Source organism: Piliocolobus tephrosceles, chromosome 6, assembly GCF_002776525.5.
Source record: "Piliocolobus tephrosceles isolate RC106 chromosome 6, ASM277652v3, whole genome shotgun sequence".
Classification (NCBI taxonomy): Eukaryota; Metazoa; Chordata; class Mammalia; order Primates; family Cercopithecidae; genus Piliocolobus; species Piliocolobus tephrosceles.
In genome coordinates, this window is record NC_045439.1 from 114,919,355 (window position 1) to 114,938,655 (window position 19,301).

The 19,301-nt window shown below is 38.0% G+C and overlaps 1 protein-coding gene across 14 annotated transcripts in view; it reads left to right on the top strand.

The window, feature by feature from the left end:
- The window catches only part of HEATR5A (HEAT repeat containing 5A), a 124,290-nt gene that overhangs the window by 4,071 nt on the left and 100,918 nt on the right, over nucleotides 1–19,301 (top strand). For 13 of the 14 annotated variants that reach the window (XR_002734763.2, XM_023227339.2, XM_023227347.2 and 10 more), the window contains exons 2-4: nucleotides 13,267–13,466; nucleotides 15,487–15,698; nucleotides 17,204–17,312. Coding sequence is in view for 13 of the 14 variants with exons in the window: in XM_023227339.2 (XP_023083107.1) it covers nucleotides 13,341–13,466; nucleotides 15,487–15,698; nucleotides 17,204–17,312 (447 nt within the window). In the remaining variant the exon portion in view is untranslated. Of the gene's footprint in view, nucleotides 1–6,944; nucleotides 6,968–13,266; nucleotides 13,467–15,486; nucleotides 15,699–17,203; nucleotides 17,313–19,301 lie in introns of those variants that run through there. The other variant, XM_023227343.3, reaches the window with a different exon arrangement.

The window sequence follows — 19,301 nt, forward strand, 5'->3', positions numbered from 1 at the left end:
TTTTTTTTTTTTTTAGTAGAGACAGGGTTTCACCAGGTTAGCCAGGATGGTCTCCATCTCCTGACCTTGTGATCCGCCCGTCTCGGCCTCCCAAAGTGCTGAGATTACAGGCTTGAGCCACCGCGCCCGGCCCTTTTTTAAAAAAAAAATAGTAACAACACAAAAGATTTATTTCTAGAAAAGAAGCATACTATAGCCATATTAAAGCACTATATTATTTGCCTAAGAGATTAGAGCTGGTTATGTGACAAATATGAAGGAAAACTTGAAGGTGATAATTTTAAATATTTAAAGCTGTACATACACTTTTGTTAATCTTAAAACCATGGACCAGGTGTGGTGGCTCATGCCCGTAATCTTGTCACTTTGGGAGGCCAAGGAGGGCAGATCACTTGAGGTCAGGGGTTTGAGATCAGCCTGGCCAACAGGGTGAAACCCCGTCTCTACTAAAAATACAAAAAAATTAGCCAGGTATGGTGGCGGGTGCCTGTAATCCCAGCTACTCAGGAGGCTGAGGCAGATAATTGCTTAAACTCGGAAGGTGGAGGTTGCAGTGAGCCAAGATTGCACCACTGCACTTCAGCCTGGGCGACAGAGCGAGACTCCATCTTAAAAAACAAAAGCAAAAATTAGCCAGGCATGGTGATGCACACCTGGAGTCCCAGCTATTCAGGAGGCTGAGGTGGGAGAATCACGTGAACCCATGAGGTGGAGGTTGCAGTGAGCTGAGATCCTGCCACTGCACTCCAGCCTGGGTGACAGAGTGAGATCCTGTCTCAGAAAAAAGAAAAGGGAAAACAAAAACACACACACACACCATAGTATGGTGCTAATTTTACAAAAATGTTGTTTTATGTATGTACTTTTTCAGTAACTTAGTTGCCCTTTATTGCCCAAGTAATGCTTCTCAATGGGCAAATATACAATAGCATTTATATACTTTTCTGTTGCATTTGGAGGTTTCTACGTGTTGAATATATACATATTTGTGTGTCTGGACACAAAATAATACCTTACTCAAAACAAGTAATAATACCTTTTTTATGTAAATGAAATTACCAGAAAACTGAAGTTACCCATTGAATCACCAAAACTCTTAAAAAACTATTTTGGGAGGAAATCAGAAAAAAGCAAAGCAGATATACACGTACAAAATCCCTTAGTCCTAATTCTAGAGTCTAAAAGGCTCTGAAAAGTTTTTTTCTTAACTCATTTGGTAGCAAAACGTGGCCTGAACTGATGCAAAGGTATTTGCAGTCATTATCCCATCTTACGTGAATATGGATCTGCCTATCTTTTGCTGCAGAAATATCAGTTAGTTTGATTTATGGAGTGCTGCCCCAGACGGTTGTGGGGATTTGATGTAATAGATGGTTATGTTTACTGTATTCCATGGGTAGGACATGAAAGTGGCAGCCAGAAGGCAGAATAATAAGGAATTATTCCAGGGAGCTGTAGTTGCAAAGAAGCTAGCTGGATGTCTGGCAGGGAGTGAGAAGCAGTGCCTGCCAAGGAAAGCCCTTGAAGAAGAACCAGGATGTTAGACCATAGTGTGGATTAAGAGTGAATCTGTGAATTCTAACTGGGATATAAGAGCCATGAACAATTAGAGGAGAGGGAAAAGGAAGATTCTAAAGTGGGTAGAGTCTAATGGCTAAACTTGGAAGTCCTAGGTAGCAGATTGCACAAGCAGCAGATTCAAGGATTGACTCAGTTTGAAAATGGAGCAAGAATTTCTGGCCTCTCCTGTAAACTCTTATGTGCTGGAGGAATAATGGCATCTTGTACACTTTGCTCCTGTATTAAGTAGCCCTATATTGCTCTGCTTTTAAAAATATCTATATTCAATATTATTTGTCTGTTCCATCACTGTTAGCTTCCTACTCTCAGTGAGTTTGCTCTTTTACTTTTAATGTGCTTCTGTACTCTGTCTAGAATCCAGACAACTGGATTATTAGTCATTTGTCGACTAAGAATGAATAGGCTTTGATGGATTTTTGTCAGTAAAATCCATGAGTTCTGAAACAATTGCTCTATAGACTTCGTTTTTTTACTTCCTGTTACTGGAATCTCAGGTACCAAGTAGTGTGATTAATAGCTAGTGACTTTCAGGAGAGGGTGGTGGGAAATACAAGAAAAGTAAAATTTCTTAACGTAAAATCTGCCTCTGGCATTCCTAAAGGTCCAGGATGAAATCCCTTTTCCATGGAGAGATGGGAGAATTGGTGTGTGGAATGAAGCATAATAAAAATAGTCAAGAACAGCCAAAGACTAAACTAATAATTTTAGTACTTACTGATTTGCCATCTAGATGGAAAGGGCTCTCTGAAAGCTGATGTCTCTGGAAGACATAATACTAACAAAAAGCCTCAAAGTACTGGAGACATAAAAGTGAAGTGGTGAGAAAGAACAACAAAGTTAGAAGGATTGGCTGCTTCACCACTTATGGCAATAACTGTATTAGTAATAGCAGTCATATCTTAAGTTTCAGTATTATGAGGATTAAATGAGATACTAAATTAAAAGGTTTTAGTACATAGATCCTCAAAAAATAATTTTTCTGTCACTGACATATTAGAATTGGTTCCTACTGCTCAGTCTTATCTAACCCTCCCACCCCCCAGAATACTTCCTTTTATGCTTCAGGGGTGTTCTCTTTCATAAGCTGGAAGGAGAATTGCTACAAACAGTAGTCCAGTTGCGTCTCCCACTGGCAATCTCGCCATCATGGAATCCAGCTTCTGCCATTTTTCTCATTCCTCACAATAACATGCAGTATTTTGGGAGGCGGGGGGAAAGATGGCAGAGTAAATTCAGTCCCCAACCTGTAACCCTTTTTAACCCCAACTTCTTATAAATTTCTTGTCCTGGTGTTAAATTCTTTGTCTTGGTAACTCCTGTTTCTCTTCTCTTCCACCCTGACTTCTCTATCCTCATAGGATGTGCTCCCCATCAGTTCTTAGAGCAGTGTGTATTTGCTGTTCGTATTGCCTTATATTATGTAGTGGTGAGCAGCAACATTCTTCCCGTCCCTACCAAGTTTTCAGAAAATATTCTTGGCATCTTGGTACACTGAATGTGTTTTTATTATATATGAAAATTAGAAGTATTAGTGCTGTGCCTGGGGTGTGTCATAAGTTAGGTTTTTGTGTTATAAGTTAGAAAACATGGATTCATTTGACTGTGGGAATTCATAATCAGAATTCCGTAAATCAAATTTTAAAATATATAGTACAACAAGTCATTTTTAGTTTGTAAAGGATGTATATGTGAAAGTTACTTAACAGTATAGAATAACACAATTTTTTTTTGAGATGGAGTTTGGCTCTTGTTGCCCAGGCTGGAGTGCAGTGGCACCATCTTGGCTCACCACAACTTTTACCTCCCAAGTTCAAGCTGTTCTCCTGCCTCAAGCCTCCCAGGTAGCTGGGATTACAGACACCTGCCACCACGCCCGGCTAATGTTATATTTTTAGTAGAGACAGGGTTTCTCCATGGAACTCCTGACCTCAGGTGATCCGCTCGCTTTGGCCTCTCAAAGTGCTGGGATTACAGGCGTGAGCTACTGCACCTGGCCACAGAATAACACAGATTTTTATGTGAATTGATAAATCTTAAGCATACAAAGTTGAAACTTTGTGTATTTGTCTTCTCTCTTTTTTTGAGATGGAGTCTCGCTCTGTCACCAGGCTCCCGAGTAGCTGGGACTATGGGCACGCGCCACCACGCCCAGCTAATTTTTGTATTTTTAGTAGAGACGGGATTTCACCATGTTGACCAGGATGGTCTCAATCTCTTGACTTGGTGATCCACCCACCTCGACCTCCCAAAGTGCAGGGATTACAGGCATGAGCCACCGCACCTAGCCATTGTCATCTGTCTTTATTTACATCTTTATGAGAAAATTCTGTTTATATAGATATTTTGATCCAAAATATTAATCAGAAATGTCCTCTTTTAAGTATGACATCAATAGTCATTGATAGTGGAAATTATATATCCTTCTACTAATAATAAATCATTTCAGCCTGGGTGCAGTGACTCACGCCTGTAATCCCAGCACTTTGGGAGGCCAAGACAGGCAGATCACTTGAGGCCAGGAGTTCGAGACCAGCCTGGCCAACATGGTGAAACCCTGTCTCTACTAAAAATACAAAAATTAGCTGGGCATGGTGGCACATGCCTGTAATCCCAGCTATGTGGGAGGCTTAGATACGAGAATAGCTTGAACCTGGGAGGCAGAGCTTGCAGTGAGCCAGGATCACACCACTGCACTCCAGCCTGGGCAACAGAACGAGACTCCTTCAAAAAAAAAAAGCAGAAAGAAAGAAATCATTTTATAATATGAACAAAAAAGAAATTTTTAAATTTTTTGACCTATACTAGTCTTTAATGATTAGTAATTCAAAGATTGTATTCTATAGAACACCAGTTCTATGAGATTCCTGGCTGGGGAAAAAAAAGAGAAAGGGAGTAGAGGAGAGGCTTATAGTTAAAATGTGTTTAGAAACATCAAATGCTTTATCTGCACACCCTCTTGGCTGTTATAGTTTAGAAACATCAAATGCTTTATCTGCACACCCTCTTGGCTGTACATAGTGCACATTACCATGTTACATGTATGGAGAAACTGGTGAAGAAAACTGACAATGTGGCATTTCCCAAAACCATTTCAACTTGGATTTCCCCCTCTTCACACAGAATACATGTTCTCATTCTTCTGGCAGTATTCCACAAAGTATTCTTGGTAAACACTGCTTTATCTAAAGGCTTCTCTTAATATGTAAAACTTCTGCACTCGTAGTTTTCTTTACTTTTTTCCCCCCATTAAACCTTTTGCACTCCTGTGCATTTGTGGTTTTCATGGTTTTATATGACAGCCTAGTATTCTTTGAATATGTCCAATTTTAACCATTTCTTTAGTGTTGGACTTGTAAGTTCTTTTGAATTTTCACTAGAATTACAGTTAATTACAGTGCTGTAATTAATACTTTTATACTTATATTTTCCTTTTTCTTATGAATTTTCAAAAACTGGATGTTTTTATCAAATGGTTTTGATATGTTTATAACCTAGGATAAATAATATTTTTTCTAACAGAGTTGAACCATTTGTACTGCCACTGTTTATATTAAACTATCAGCTTTTCTAAAATTTTAGCATTGGCTGTAAAAGTTTTTGCATTTTTCATATTTAGATTTAATATGCATAGTTTTGAACCACTCAGCTAAATCAAATTATTTCCTATTGAGCTTAAATCATTATTATATTGTTAACGTTTCAATTTTTTTTTTTTTTTTTTGGGACGGAGTCTTGCTCTGTCGCCCAGGCTGGAGTGCAGTGGCCGGATCTCAGCTCACTGCAAGCTCCGCCTCCCGGGTTCACGCCATTCTCCTGCCTCAGCCTCCCGAGTAGCTGGGACTACAGGCGCCCACCACCTCGCCTGGCTAGTTTTTTGTATTTTTTAGTAGAGACGGGGTTTCACCGTGTTAGCCAGGATGGTCTCGATCTCCTGACCTCATGATCCGCCCATCTCGGCCTCCCAAAGTGCTGGGATTACAGGCTTGAGCCACTGCGCCCGGCCAACATTTCAAATTTTTAACTAATGATAGCCAGTTTATTTGTAGGATTGTTATAGAGAATTAGACTAATGTTAAGTTCATACAAAATAATGTCATACGTTTGAATTTCACTGTCAGATTTTTCTGCTGTTTTCTGAGGCAAGTAATTTTTTTAGCGAAATTTTAAAATACTATTGTAGAAAGAAGGAAGCAAGATATTTCAGATTCGAAGATGGAATTGATACAGACAAGATTTTTAAATTATCAAGTTACAACTGTGCTAAAGAACTCTTAACATTACAAATGACTTGCCTCTTATCCATTTTACCCTAAAACTAATAAACTATACTGATTAAGTGTCAGCAAATCAACTTTAGGATTCTGCCTAGAGATATGTAAAGTACTGTAACAAAAGAACTTCATTTCCTTTATACCAGGGGCAGCCTTCTTTAAGCAACATCTCAAGTGTGGCCTAATGCTGTTTGTAACTTGTGAGTTCCTGTTTTTGTAACGTATAATTTTGCAAAGCCTAAATCACAAGTGAAAATCTGAGGTCAGGGTAGAATAATCTAGCTTCCTGCTAGATGAAAGCTAATTACTATATTTTTGGAAAAGGTTTGGATTTTAGGGTTTATCTACGTTTCTTGAATTGTGGAATTGTGGGAGTTCTTGAGAGTTGGGGGTTTTTGTTTTGTTTTGTTTACTTTGTGCTTTTTGTTCAGAACTGAGGAACTAAGACTATAGGATGAATTGAAGCTGTTATGGTGTCTTTTAGGTAAGTAATAGTCAAAAAAAAGTAATTGAAATTGAAGTCTGAGACGTACCGTATCCCAACACTTCAGGCACTTGATACATTCTGGAATTAGTTTCATTTACTGTTTAGTGACTTTTTTGTTCTGTGAATTATTTTCATGCTCCAGAAGGAAAACACTAACAAACCAATCTAATAAACCTTTCTAATCTTGTATCCAGTGTCTTCTTTGATTATTTGTGATCGTTCCCTTTTCCCTCCTTGAAATGGTATAATCATTTTAAGAAACTAAAATGACCAAGAAGATTAGCAATACTTTTTTCTCCCTATAAATTTCAACGTATGTTTCCATTGCTACCAAAATAGACCTGTAAACTCGAGAGAGAGAAAATTATATTAGCACTTTCTATCAGGACCGGAATAATCAGCTGCCTGTATGTTGACATTGTTGAAGGTGCTTACACTATGCCTAAATAAAATTGAAGTTAACTCATTTCCAGATGAATTAAAACCAACCCTTGGTTGGTTTTGTTTGTTTTGAGACAGAGTCTTGCCAAGGCTGGAGTGCAGTGGCGGAATCCTGGCCCACTGCAGCCCCGCCTCCCTATCTCAAGGGATCCTCCCACCTCAGCCTCACGAACAGCTGAGACTACAGGTGTGCATCACCACATCCAACTAACTTTTGTATATTTTGTGGAGACAGGGTTTTGCCATGTTGCCCAGGTTGGTCTTGAACTCCTGGGCTCAAGTGATCTGCCAGCCTTGGCTTGCCAAAGTGCTGGGATTACAGGCATGAGCCACCGCACCTGGCCTGATAATACGGTTTTAACTGCTGTCAGAGATGGTTTTGGAGTAAGTTACTTTAGAAAAGAAAACTCTGAGGCCAGGCGTGGTGGCTTATGCCTGTAATCCCAGCACTTTGGGAGGCCGAGGCGGGTGGATCACCTGAGGTCAGGAGTTCAAAACCAGCCTGACCAATATGGTGAAACCCCATCTCTACTAAAAATACAGAAATTAGCTGGGCCTGGTGGCATGTGCCTGTAGTCCTAGCTACTCTGGAGGCTGAGACAGGAAAATCACTTGAACCCAGGAGGCGGAGGTTGCAGTGAGCCAAGATTGTGCCATTGCACTCCAGCCCGGGCGACAGGGTGAGACTCCATCTTTAAGAAAAAGAAAAGAAAACTCTGGCCCTAGAATATTGGTGCCCTGCTGGTTCCTTTTTCTATTAGTAGTCAATAATATACATATGTGTTACTCTAGGCTAATAAAGTCTCTAGGCTTAATATAGAGCCATTCGAAAGAAAGGAAACAGACATAATGCAAAGTACAGACATTAGTACACATATACACTATGTCTGATATTTGAAGACTGGTACTTAAGTTGAATCGCATAAATTGTCAAGCCAGCCTTTTTTTCACCTATAAAAGTGGCAGTTTCATATAGTTCAGCTTACTCATGACTTAGTGGTTCTTCAATTTTTCCATTAGAATTTGCAGCAAAAGGGAGTGGTTTTTGTTAAAGGACGTCTAGAAAGGCATTATCATTCTCAGGATTTTTTTGAAGTCTCATGTTTTATCTTGAAGTGTTTTATTAATTTTGCCTTCTATATGCATAAATCTGTATTTTAATATAAAATAATGTTAAAAATTAATGCTTAGGGAAACCTTTAAGTAAAAATTGACCCTCTAGTCTAAATTTGACCTCTAGCATAGTAATATGCTTCATAGTCTGCTGGAGTTATCCCAGTTTGAGAAGCATAATTTGGATGTTACCTTGGTACCTTAGGTCTAGTTCACAGTGCCTACTTTTCTCAACATAAAAGACCTCTGGTATGAAAATGATGACTGAGTAACTAGGAATATCTATCATGTACAAAGTACAGACAGTTTTGAAAGAAGTAAATAGTGCCCAGAGAAATACCTAGTCTAAAAGCATTTAAATACCTTTATAACTTAGTTCAGTTATTGGTTTTAGGGTAAGCACATACAGTATTTGGCTGTAAAGTAATGGAATAAACATCTTTGTGTACCTTTTAAAAATGTATTAAAAGGGCCAGGCATTGTGGCTCATCCCTGTAATTCCAGCACTTTGGGAGGCCAAGGTGGGTGGATTACCTGAGGTCAGAAGTTCGAGACCAGCCTGACCAACATGGTGAAACCCCGCCTCTACTAAAAATACAAAATTAGCCAGGTGTGGTGGTGGATGCCTGTAATCCCGGCTACTCGGGAGGCTGAGGCAGGAGAATTGTTTGAACCCAGGAGGTGGAGGTTGCAGTGAGCCGAGATCGCATCATTGCACTCCAGCCTGGACAACAAGAGTGAAACTCCATCTCCAGAATACATACATACATATATATATATATAAAATAAGTGATGATAACAAGTACATTTTAATGTTTCTCCTTGGAACAGTTTGCTTAGGTCTAGAAGTTGCTAGGTGCTGGCAGCATTTTGACTAATACTTCATACTATATTGCATTCATGGAGAGTCATAGTATACATTAACCTAATTAAATAGCCTGAGAAATCTTATAGGTAAAAATCCCTAACTTTGTCTTAATGCAAGATTCCCAAATTTATTACACCAAGGAACCTGATGTTCTGTCTTTGGGAAACAGTGTCATTTAGTTCCATATATCCACAAATTATGTACAAAATGTAAGCTTTTTAAAAAATGACTGGCTTTGGGTATTTTTGTTTTTTGATCATGGCTGTCACCTCAACCTCCTGGGCTCAAGTGATCTTTTTACCTCAGCCTCCTAAGTAGCTGGGACTGCAGGTATGCACTACCATGCCCAGCTAATTTTTTTATTTTTTGTAGAGATGGGGTCTCATTATGTTGCTCAGGCTGGTCTTGAATTCATGGGCTCAAGCCACCCTCATGCTTTGTCCTCCTGAAATGCTGGGATTATAGGTGTGAGCCACTGTGCCTGGCCCCTCTTCTCACTTTTTCTTTTTTTTTTTTTTTTTTTTGGGACAGAGGTTCACTCTTGTCACCCTGGCTAGAGTGCAATGGAATGCAATGGCGTGATCTTGGCTCACTACACCCTCCACCTCCCGGGTTCCTGGGTTCAAGTGATTCTCACACCTCAGCCTCCTGAGTAGCTGGGAATACAGGCATATGCCACCACGCCTGGCTAATTTTTTGTATTTTTGGTAGAGACAGGGTTTCACCATGTTGGCCAGACTGGTCTCAAGCTCCTGACCTCAGGTGATCCGCCTACCTCGGCCTCCCAAAGTGCTGGCATTACGAGCATGAGCCACCGGGCCTGGCCTAATTTCTCACATTTTTGAGGGGCTTGATTGGATGAAAGGGTGGCAGCATAGTATGTTGTGGTTAAAACAAATATATCTGAAGTCATTGCTTAAGTGCACACCCAGATTCTGTGTGACCTTGGGAAAGTCACTTAGCTTCTCTGTGTTTCAATGTCTTCATCTGTGAAATAGGGCTAATAAAAATAGCTGCTTCATGGACAGTTTGTCAGATTATTCAAGAAAATAATGTAAAGCACTTAGAGTACTGCTTAGACTATAATAAATAGTCAGTAAATATTAGCTGCTTCTGTTAAATATAGCTGGCATTACATATGGGGCAGCAGTTTTATAAAATCCTTTTTTCAAGTAGCAACTAACTATACTTTGAAAAATATATTTAAATATATTGACATATGTGTTCACTTGTAGTAAATCACCTTATAATCTCAATAGAAACATAAGGGAAACTAAGAGAAAAATTAGAAAAATTAGCATTCCTCAGGTATATGTAGGGTTGTGGTTATATTAAAACATATAGCAGATAACATTGACTGAATTTGTATTCATCTTCCTGATGAGGTAAGACTTCAGATAAGAGCAGCAGCCATCTGTTTGCAAAATGCCCTTGCTTATCTCATGGGTAGTGCATATGTGGAACTCTCAGGTGCATTTTAGACTTGTGAGTTTAGATGTGAGATTACCAATATGAATTGTCTACTTCTTTTAGGAGTAATTTACATAAGGAATATATTGAGGGCATTAGAGATGACTTTATGACCTGCTTATGATCTCAAGCTTTTTGCTGAATTATTTATTATCACATTGTGTTAGCTATTTTGCTTCTTGATAGATCATTTTACACCACAATATTGCTGCTGCCTGAAGATAAAAAATGTCTCTTCAGCAGATCCTAATGACTTCTAGAAAGGGCAATTTGATTCTGAAGATAGGATTTTGACTTGCCCTGGTATTAGTAAGAAATTTTCTCTATGCTACTGTGGTTATTTCTACCCCCCAAACAATCATAGATACTAAGTGCAAACTTGCTTTTCACCTTGTGTGTATTTAGTAGGTTTCTTCCAGAAATTATTTCTGTAGCATTTATTAACTGTATCCTTAATTGTGAATATTTTGGCTAGTTCACTTCAATAATTGAAGAAAGGAAAGGAGGGTTTTTTAAAACAAGCTACAATTTTTGTTGCTTCAGTAAAAATGAATGTTTAGCAGCATTGTTTATATTCCTTTTTTGTTGTTGTTCAAGACAGAGTCTCACTCTGTCTCCCAGTCTGGAGTGCATGGCGTGATCCTGGCTCACTGCACCCTGCCTTCAGGGCTCAAGCGATTCTCCTGCTTCAATCTCCCGAGTAAGTGGGACCACAGGTGCACAACATCATGCTTGGCTAATTTTTGTATTTTTTGTAGAGATGGGGTTTCGCCTTGTTGCCCAGGCTGGTCTCGAATGCCTGAGGTCAGGTGATCTGCCTGCATTGGCCTCCCAAAGTGCTGGGATTACAGGTGTGAGCCACCACACCTGGCCACATTGTTTATATTCTTTGTTCTGTAAAAGTGACATTTTTGAAAATGACCTAAGATTTTCTTTCTCTTTCTTTTTTTATTTTTTTTTCTGGTGGAGAGGGTGTCCCACTGTTACCTAGGCTGCTCTCAAATTCCTGGCCTCAGCATTTCTCCTGCCTTGGCCTCTCAAAGTACTGGGATTACAAGCATGAGCCATCACACATGGCACTGGACCCAGATTTTTTCTTTTTTTGATTATGAGACAGGGTCTCACTCTTCACCAGGCTGGAATGCAGTGGTGTGGTCATGGCTTACTGAAGCCTCAACCTCTCTGGCTCAAGTGATCCTCCTATCTCAGTCTCACAGGTAGCTAGGACTACAGGCATGCACCACCATGCCTGGCTAATTTTTAAATTTTTTGTAGAGACAAGGGTCTCTCTGTGTTACCCAGGCTGGTCTTGAACTCCTGAACCCAAGACTCAAGTGATCCTCCTGCCTCAGCCTCCCGAAGTGCTGGGATTACAGATGTAAGCCACTGTGCCTGGCCCTGGACCCAGATTTTTATGCACAATCTTCTTATGTTTAAATGTTAGCCCCAGTGCATTGCAGGCAGTCTTGACCAACAGGGAACCAGTTTGTGACTACCGTCTTTTAAAGAGGCTCTTTTCAGTTATATTATAATTATGATGACCTGATACTCTAAGTAATTTCAAACAGGTAAACCATTTGAAATTATGAAGCAGATAAACTGTTTGAAAAAATGAAAAGCCTTTCCCATGTCTGTCATCTAATTTTCTAACACCTCTTTAGTTACTGGCTTCTCTGTAAAAGTATGAGATCTGTTTAGGGAAATATGAGATACATATTTTAACTATTTTAGTTAAATTAGCCATAGCATTTTATCTATAGTCCTATGAAATTCCAGTTAACATGTTTCTTTTTAGGGACATTAGTGAATAGGAATACCCATCTTTTGTACATGATATAGTACCTTCTATGTTCTTTAATGTTCCTGATGATAGCTGCTACTCCTGTAAGTAGTAGTATTTTTTAATAGCCAACTTGTGTTTTATTTCTTTTCTTAAAATAATTTTTTTCTACTTTTTGTTGTGCTTTTGAAAATGCAGAAAAATGAAGAGTAGTGAAATGATCACTCACATATCCACTACCTATATTCGGCTGTTAACATTTTGCCATATTTTATGGTTGAGTAAGTGATTTAACCATTTAAAAAGTAAGTTGCAGTAAAGCATGCATCTCCTAAAAATAAAAAATCTGTTTAGTAATCACAATGCCATCTTATAAATTTGTATGTTAATGTGAATATGTATATATATACATACATTTATATTTATATGCTCGTGTGCTCTGTAACATTTATATTTATATGCTCGTGTGCTCTGTAACAGCACTCAGGTGTACCCAGGAGATGCTGTTGAATAAGACAATAATTTTACAAACCCTGTGTCTTCTGTTGATTATTTGCTACCACAAAATTAAGGCTACACTGGATCTAGGTCAGAGCAGATATGATCTTGATTGCTATAATTCCTGGACAATACCCATTTTAAAAAGTTTGCTCTCATAAGACTTTCAGATATAAGCCTAGTTAAGATTGGACTCTCCTAAACTCCTCGCCTGAAACTACAAGCAGTGCCTTTAGTAGGCTGGGAGAACTGATGCTAATGGGCTTAAGTCCCTCTTGGATCTCCAGGTAAATGACCGGGCATGTACCTAGCTAGGCAAAGGCCCAGAGAGATGGTAAGCTTTACTATAGAATTCTAGTAGAAGGTCTGGATGTTTGGTGTCATTTTTTAATATGTACCTATTACCCATTTTAGTAAGTTACTTAAACTGCAAAGAAAACCTAACACGGAATAAACAGCTTAATCTTAAAATTTTCAGAATTTTAGTGGAATATCTCTTCTGTTTAGCAAGTTTTTGCATACAATTGCCAATAATACTACTCTATTTTGCCTGTCTGCTTGAGTACAGAATATAAAGGTGGATTTTATGTCAGTGTTAACTAGAACATTATTGGGATTTTCCCAGATTCACCCTAGAGCAGTTATAAAAAATGTATACATTTAAATATGTTTTCACTTTTCTGTGAAAGATTTCCAATATTATGATTGCCTTCCTTTTTACTCCCCTTTTAAAATACATTATTTTCCTGTATTGCAGATTTTTGTTCTTAGGTATATTGACCGAAGTTTAACGAGAAGAACTGTGACCAGCTAGGAGGACTGCTGCAAGGAATGGAATTAGCTCATAGCTTATTGCTGAATGAAGAAGCATGCAATCAACTAGGTGAAGTTCAGAAGGCAGAGTTTATTTTTGAGTGGTTGAGATACTTGGAGAAGCTCTTGTTAGCAACCAGCAGGGTGGGTAAAATGACAACATCTGTTTTTTTAAGTGCCCATGTTTACTTCCTTTGGTTTGCTTTTCTAGTTTTTTCCAGAATAACCTAATTTAACTTTAAAATGTTAGACTTTGTTAAAACTTAATGAAACATAGTACATTTTTTGTTCCCTCATCAGAATTTTTACTATTAGAAGTTTTCGCTATTCAGAAAAGCAGGAAGAAATTAGCTAATGTTTTTGGTATTACTTTAAAAATATATAAAACACCAACTACAACTACTGTGTATTATACTTCATTTTTGCTATCTTCTGCATCTATGTTCCTCCATGTCCATAAAGCCCTGGTAAAGTATGGTGGCTAAACAATGTAGTGGGAGTTTCACTTTAAAAAGGTATGAAGACTTGAGGTGTATGAATTCAAGAGCCTATGGATAAACAGATTCTCCCTTAAAAGCTTATGACATGAGTATAAAAAACGAAAACTGATCACTCATACCCTTCACGTACATTCAGCAATTAGTAACATTTTGCCATGTTTGGTTGATTAATTTACTAAGCCATTGAGGTGGCACTTTACTTCTAGCCTGTATCTCCTAAAAATAAGAACATTTTTTCACATAATCACAGTACTATGTGCAGTTCCAAAGTGGTACAAAAACACTACTCATGGAGACATTTAGAATTTAACAAAAGACATTTTATTTATGAATTTAAAATAATAGCATTCCAAAACACATTCTTGTTCTGAGACAACAAGGAGCTATGTGACTCTAGTTATCAAAATATTTGACAAGTTTGCTGATCTTTAAGAGAGAAAAAAAAGCAACTTCTAGATTTGGGGGAAAAATTAGCAAAAGACAAAATTCTATACACTGACAAATATTTTATTGTGGAATTTTAGGCTTCAGTGAGCACCTGAATACCATTAGCTTCATAATGATACTGTGTACTCTTTATTTGGATAGCAGACAAGGAAAATGGAATAACGTTATTAACATTTATATACATAAGCTTGCAAAAAGAAAATTGCATTACACTAAGGAATAGATCTGAATAAAACAGGTAGCCATTACAAGGTCAGCTCTGGTTACAGGTTATAGGTTACTGCTTTATGCAGCTTATATGGGGGAAGTGTAGGATTAGTAACTCAGACGCTGTAGTTGAAAATACAAATTTGGACATGCTGATGCATGCTTGTAGACCCAGTTACTTGGTAGGCTGAAGCAGGAGGATTGCTTGTGCCCAGGAATTTGAGGCTGTAGTGCAGCACTGTAATTGCCCCTATGAATAGCCATTGCACTCTACCCCAAGCAACATAGTGTGACCTTGTGTATTAGTCCGTTCTCACACTGCTGTAAAGAACTACCTGAGACTGGGTAATTTATGAAGAAGAGAGGTTTAATTAATGCACAGTTACACAAGCTTAACAGGCGTGACTGGAAGACCTCAGGAAACTTACAGTCATGGGAGAAGGTGAAGGGAAAGTGAGGACCTTCTTCACATCGCGGCAGGAAGGGTTGGGAGGAAGTGTCACACACTTTTAAACAATCAGATCTTGTGAGAACTCACTCACTGTCACAAGAACAGCATGGGTGAAGTCCACCCCTATGATCCAGTCACCTTGTAGCAGGCCCCTCCCCTGACACATGAGAATTACCATTTAGCATGAGATTTGGGTGGGGACACAGAGCCAAACCATATCACATTGTCTCTGAAAAATAATGATACAAATTTGCTCTACCTTTCAAACAAAAGAAGATTTAGAATACATAGAGCCCTTATATTTGTTAACAGAGATTACAGTATAATGTGGTTCGGAATTTTGGGAGGGTTTTTTTGGAGTTACTAACAGAGCAACAAACTACCTGTTTAGTGTGGCATAATGACCACACTACCAACTTATTTGTAACTTCCAGTCAAAATAAGTTTGTATTTTTCTGGAGCCTTTTTAGTTCTTAAATATTTGAAAGAAAAATTATGTTAGAGGATTACATATAATTATATTGACTTTGAACTCTCTTTGTGTTATCTTTCTTTCTAGAATGATGTAAAGGAGAAACAGAAGACTCTTGTTGAACAGCTCCTGTCTTTGTTGAACAACTCCCCGGGGCCTCCTACCCGCAAACTCCTTGCTAAGAATCTAGCCATACTTTATAGTATTGGAGACACATTCTCCGTTTACGAGGCAATCGATAAATGTAATGATCTTATTCGTAGCAAAGATGATTCTCCAAGTTACCTTCCCACTAAGCTGTAAGTGAAACATTAAAACAGAACAGGAAACAAAATATTGCTTCCTGTTGTATTTTTATGAAGTACCCATAGTACTTGACAATTACTTTGAAACTGAATACAAACTCAGTTTTACTCATTTTAAGAAACTAACACTTTTCATGTTAGTTGCTGAGAAACAATTCTACAAATACTTTAGACATATTTGAAGTCTAGATTTGAGATTCAAAATATCTTCCTAAAAAAAATTTTAGCAGTTGAATATTTAAGAAAGATATTTTAAATTCTTCACATTTTTGGATGCTTTTGCAATTTATTCATTCTTGGTTATGAAAATTGATAATAAATATCATGTAGAAAAGTATTTGCTAAGATCCTGAAAAGAACAGCCTAGTTTCTCTGTAGGATTTAGTTCATTTTATCACCTTTTGTCTTTAAAAAGGCAATGAGCCATGTAATATTTCTTTTTTTCTTTTTTTTTTTGAGACAGAACCTCTCTGTCACCGAGGCTGGGGTGCAATGGCGTGATCTCGGCTCACTGCAACTTCTGCCTCCTGGGTTCGAGCAATTCCCCTGTCTTAGCCTCTCGAGTAGCTGGGACTACAGGCACGCACCACCACTTTGAGCTAATTTTTGTATTTTTAGTAGATACGGCGTTTTACCATGTTGACCAGGCTGGTCTCAAACTCCCAACCTCAAGTGATCCACCCACCTTGGCCTCCCAAAGTATTGGGATTACAGGCATGAGCCATTGCGCCCAGTCACCATGTCATAATTTTATAGAAGTTTTTGTTGCTCTAATTTTTACTTACAACAGAACGTATTCCCCCATAAAGTTTTCAGATTTCAAACTTGATGAGAACATTATTTCTTTTTTTTATTTTTGTCTTTAAGCTTATCTATTATCTAATATGTAGCTGAGTTCTGTTGAAATATTTTGTAGAATTTTGTAACAAAGTTGAGGGTGTGTAATCTTTGGGCTGAGTAGTAGAGTAATCACAGATTGATATATCCTTATTCTTGAAAGTATAATCATATTCACCTAAGTGTCATGCCTTAGGATTTAACCACAGAATAGATTCTTAGAATTTTATCCTTTCAAAGTAAAATTTAAAATAGTCACTTTTTCAACAAGTGATGCCAGTATAACTGTATGTCCACATGCAAAAGAATGAATTTGGACCCTTCTATTACACCATGTATAAAAAATTAACCCAAAATTGATCATAGATGTAAGTGTAACAGCTAAAACTATAAAACTCATAAGAAAAAACATAGGGGTAAATCTTTGTGACCTTGTTTTTGGCAGCGTTTCTTAGGTACAGCATCAAAAAGCACAAGTGACAAAAAATAGATAAGACTTCATCACAGTTAATATGTTTGTGTTTCAAAGGATAATACAAAGAAAGTAAAAAGACAACCAAGAGAATGGGGAAATGTTTTAATAGTTATCCTTACATATTCTAAGATATTTTTATTCCTGTTGTTTCAGCTGTGACTGATTTCTAATTTAAATGTTGTTTCAGTGCTGCTGTGGTATGTTTGGGTTCCTTGTACAAAAAGTTGGGTAGAATACTGGGTAACACCTTTACTGATACGGTGGGGAATATTCTTAAAGCTGTGAAGAGTGCAGAGGTAAGTAATTACAAATTCAGCCAAAGAATGAAAAGATAGCCTTTTATTGGTTTATGCTTTCCCAAGCAAATAAAAGAAGTTTACATATGACAAGCATATGTAGATATGAATATAAATATACCTACAAATTAAATATTTCTAGGTGATGCACAATATGTACTCTGTATATTGAATCCCTGTCAGAAAAATAGTAATGCAGTAGAATGTATTCATATAAATCCAAGTGGGTGAAAACGAACATATTCCACTTATAGGCCCATCCCTGCTCTCTCCTCTCACTCCACCTTTTCTATTTGATAACACTTACTGGTGCCAGTGCAACTGCTTGTCACTAGGGACTATGTAGTTGATAAACACTGTATACCTTATGGATAGATGAGTTACTATACTGGCATCAGAAGGTAATAAGGAATATAATCTGAGGGGAAAGACTGTAGAGGATGTGTGACCAGATCCAGATGACCTTCTAATTGCCAAGGGAGTATATTTTCAACTGAATCCTCATTGAAATATTTGTGTCACTTACTACTCTGGAACACCCCTTGTTTTTGAGACTGTCTCTTCATTTGACTTTAAGAAACTAAGATACTATAATCTCTTGCCAACTGTGGTTTTCCTGGTTTTGAAATGAAAGCGTTTATATGTTTGTTTAGCAAAAGGTTTAAATCTCTGGTCCCTAATATGTAAGGACAACTTAGCACCTTTAAATATAAAAACATGGACATGGTAGTTTGCACCTGTAATCTCAGCTACTTGAGAGGCTGAGACGGGAGGATCACTTAGAGCCAGGAGTTTGAGACCACCCTGGGCAACACTGGAAGACCCTGTCTCTACAAAATCATAAATTAGTTGCAGTATGGTGGTGAACACCTGTAGTTCTAGTCCCTTAGAAGACTGAGGCAGGAGGATCACTTGAGCCCAGGAGTTCAAGACTGTAGTGAGCTATGGTCATGCCACTGGACTCCATCCTACGTGACAGAGCAAGACCCTCTTTTTTTTATTTGTTTTTTGAGATGGAGTCTGGCTGTGTTGCCCAGGCTGGAGTGCAATGGCGCGATCTCAGCTCACTACAACCTCCACCTCCTGGGCTCCAGCAATTCTCCTGCCTCAGCCTCCCGAGTAGCTGGGATTACAGGTGCGTGCCACCACGCCCAGCTAATTTTTTGTATTTTTAGTAGAGACAGGGTTTCACCATGTTCACCAGGCTATTCTTGAACTCCTGACCTCAAGTGATCCAGCTGCCTCAGCCTCCCAAAGTGCTAGGATTACAGGCATGAGCCACCATGCCCGGCCCAACACCATGTCTCTTAAAAAATATTTATTTAAAAAAAAAAATCTGAAAACATCACACTGGTTACTCTTGTTACTTTATTTACAAAAATCTAGAAAACAGCTCTGAAGTAATTTATAGAAATGTTGGATAGTCACACACACATTTTTTAAAAATGTAGCAAGGCAAAACAAGGGAAAATTCCAAGTAAAAAATGGGTAAATTTTAATAAGAATGTAGCTGATTCAAGAACTTTAAGAAGTGAAGACTCTAACATAAAACTGGTGAGAAAATTTGCTCATCATATCACTTCTCAGCAATAGTTTCCCAAAAGATTGGAGTAAATGATTAAGGAGAACAGATTTTTATAACATCTATAAATCTGGTTTTATTTAAAAGCAGATATCTGTAAGAAATTTTACTTATTGAGATACAGCCATTTTAAACTTTCTTCCTCCTAATTCCACTGGTTAAGCTATAACACTTTTTAGGCCCCTTGGTTAATAGAGGATTACTCTATAGTTATGAAAATGTTTTAAGTTACTGTTAAGTATTTTGTTGCTCCCCTATTTGTTAAATTTTTTTAGCTAACGTCCTGAAGCCATATTCCCTACTTTTGATCTTTGATTTAGTTGATCAGGTATCACAACATTTCAGAGATATCCACACCCACCAGTGATACACAACATTTGGAACTGGAATAAAAGAAAAGTTCAGAA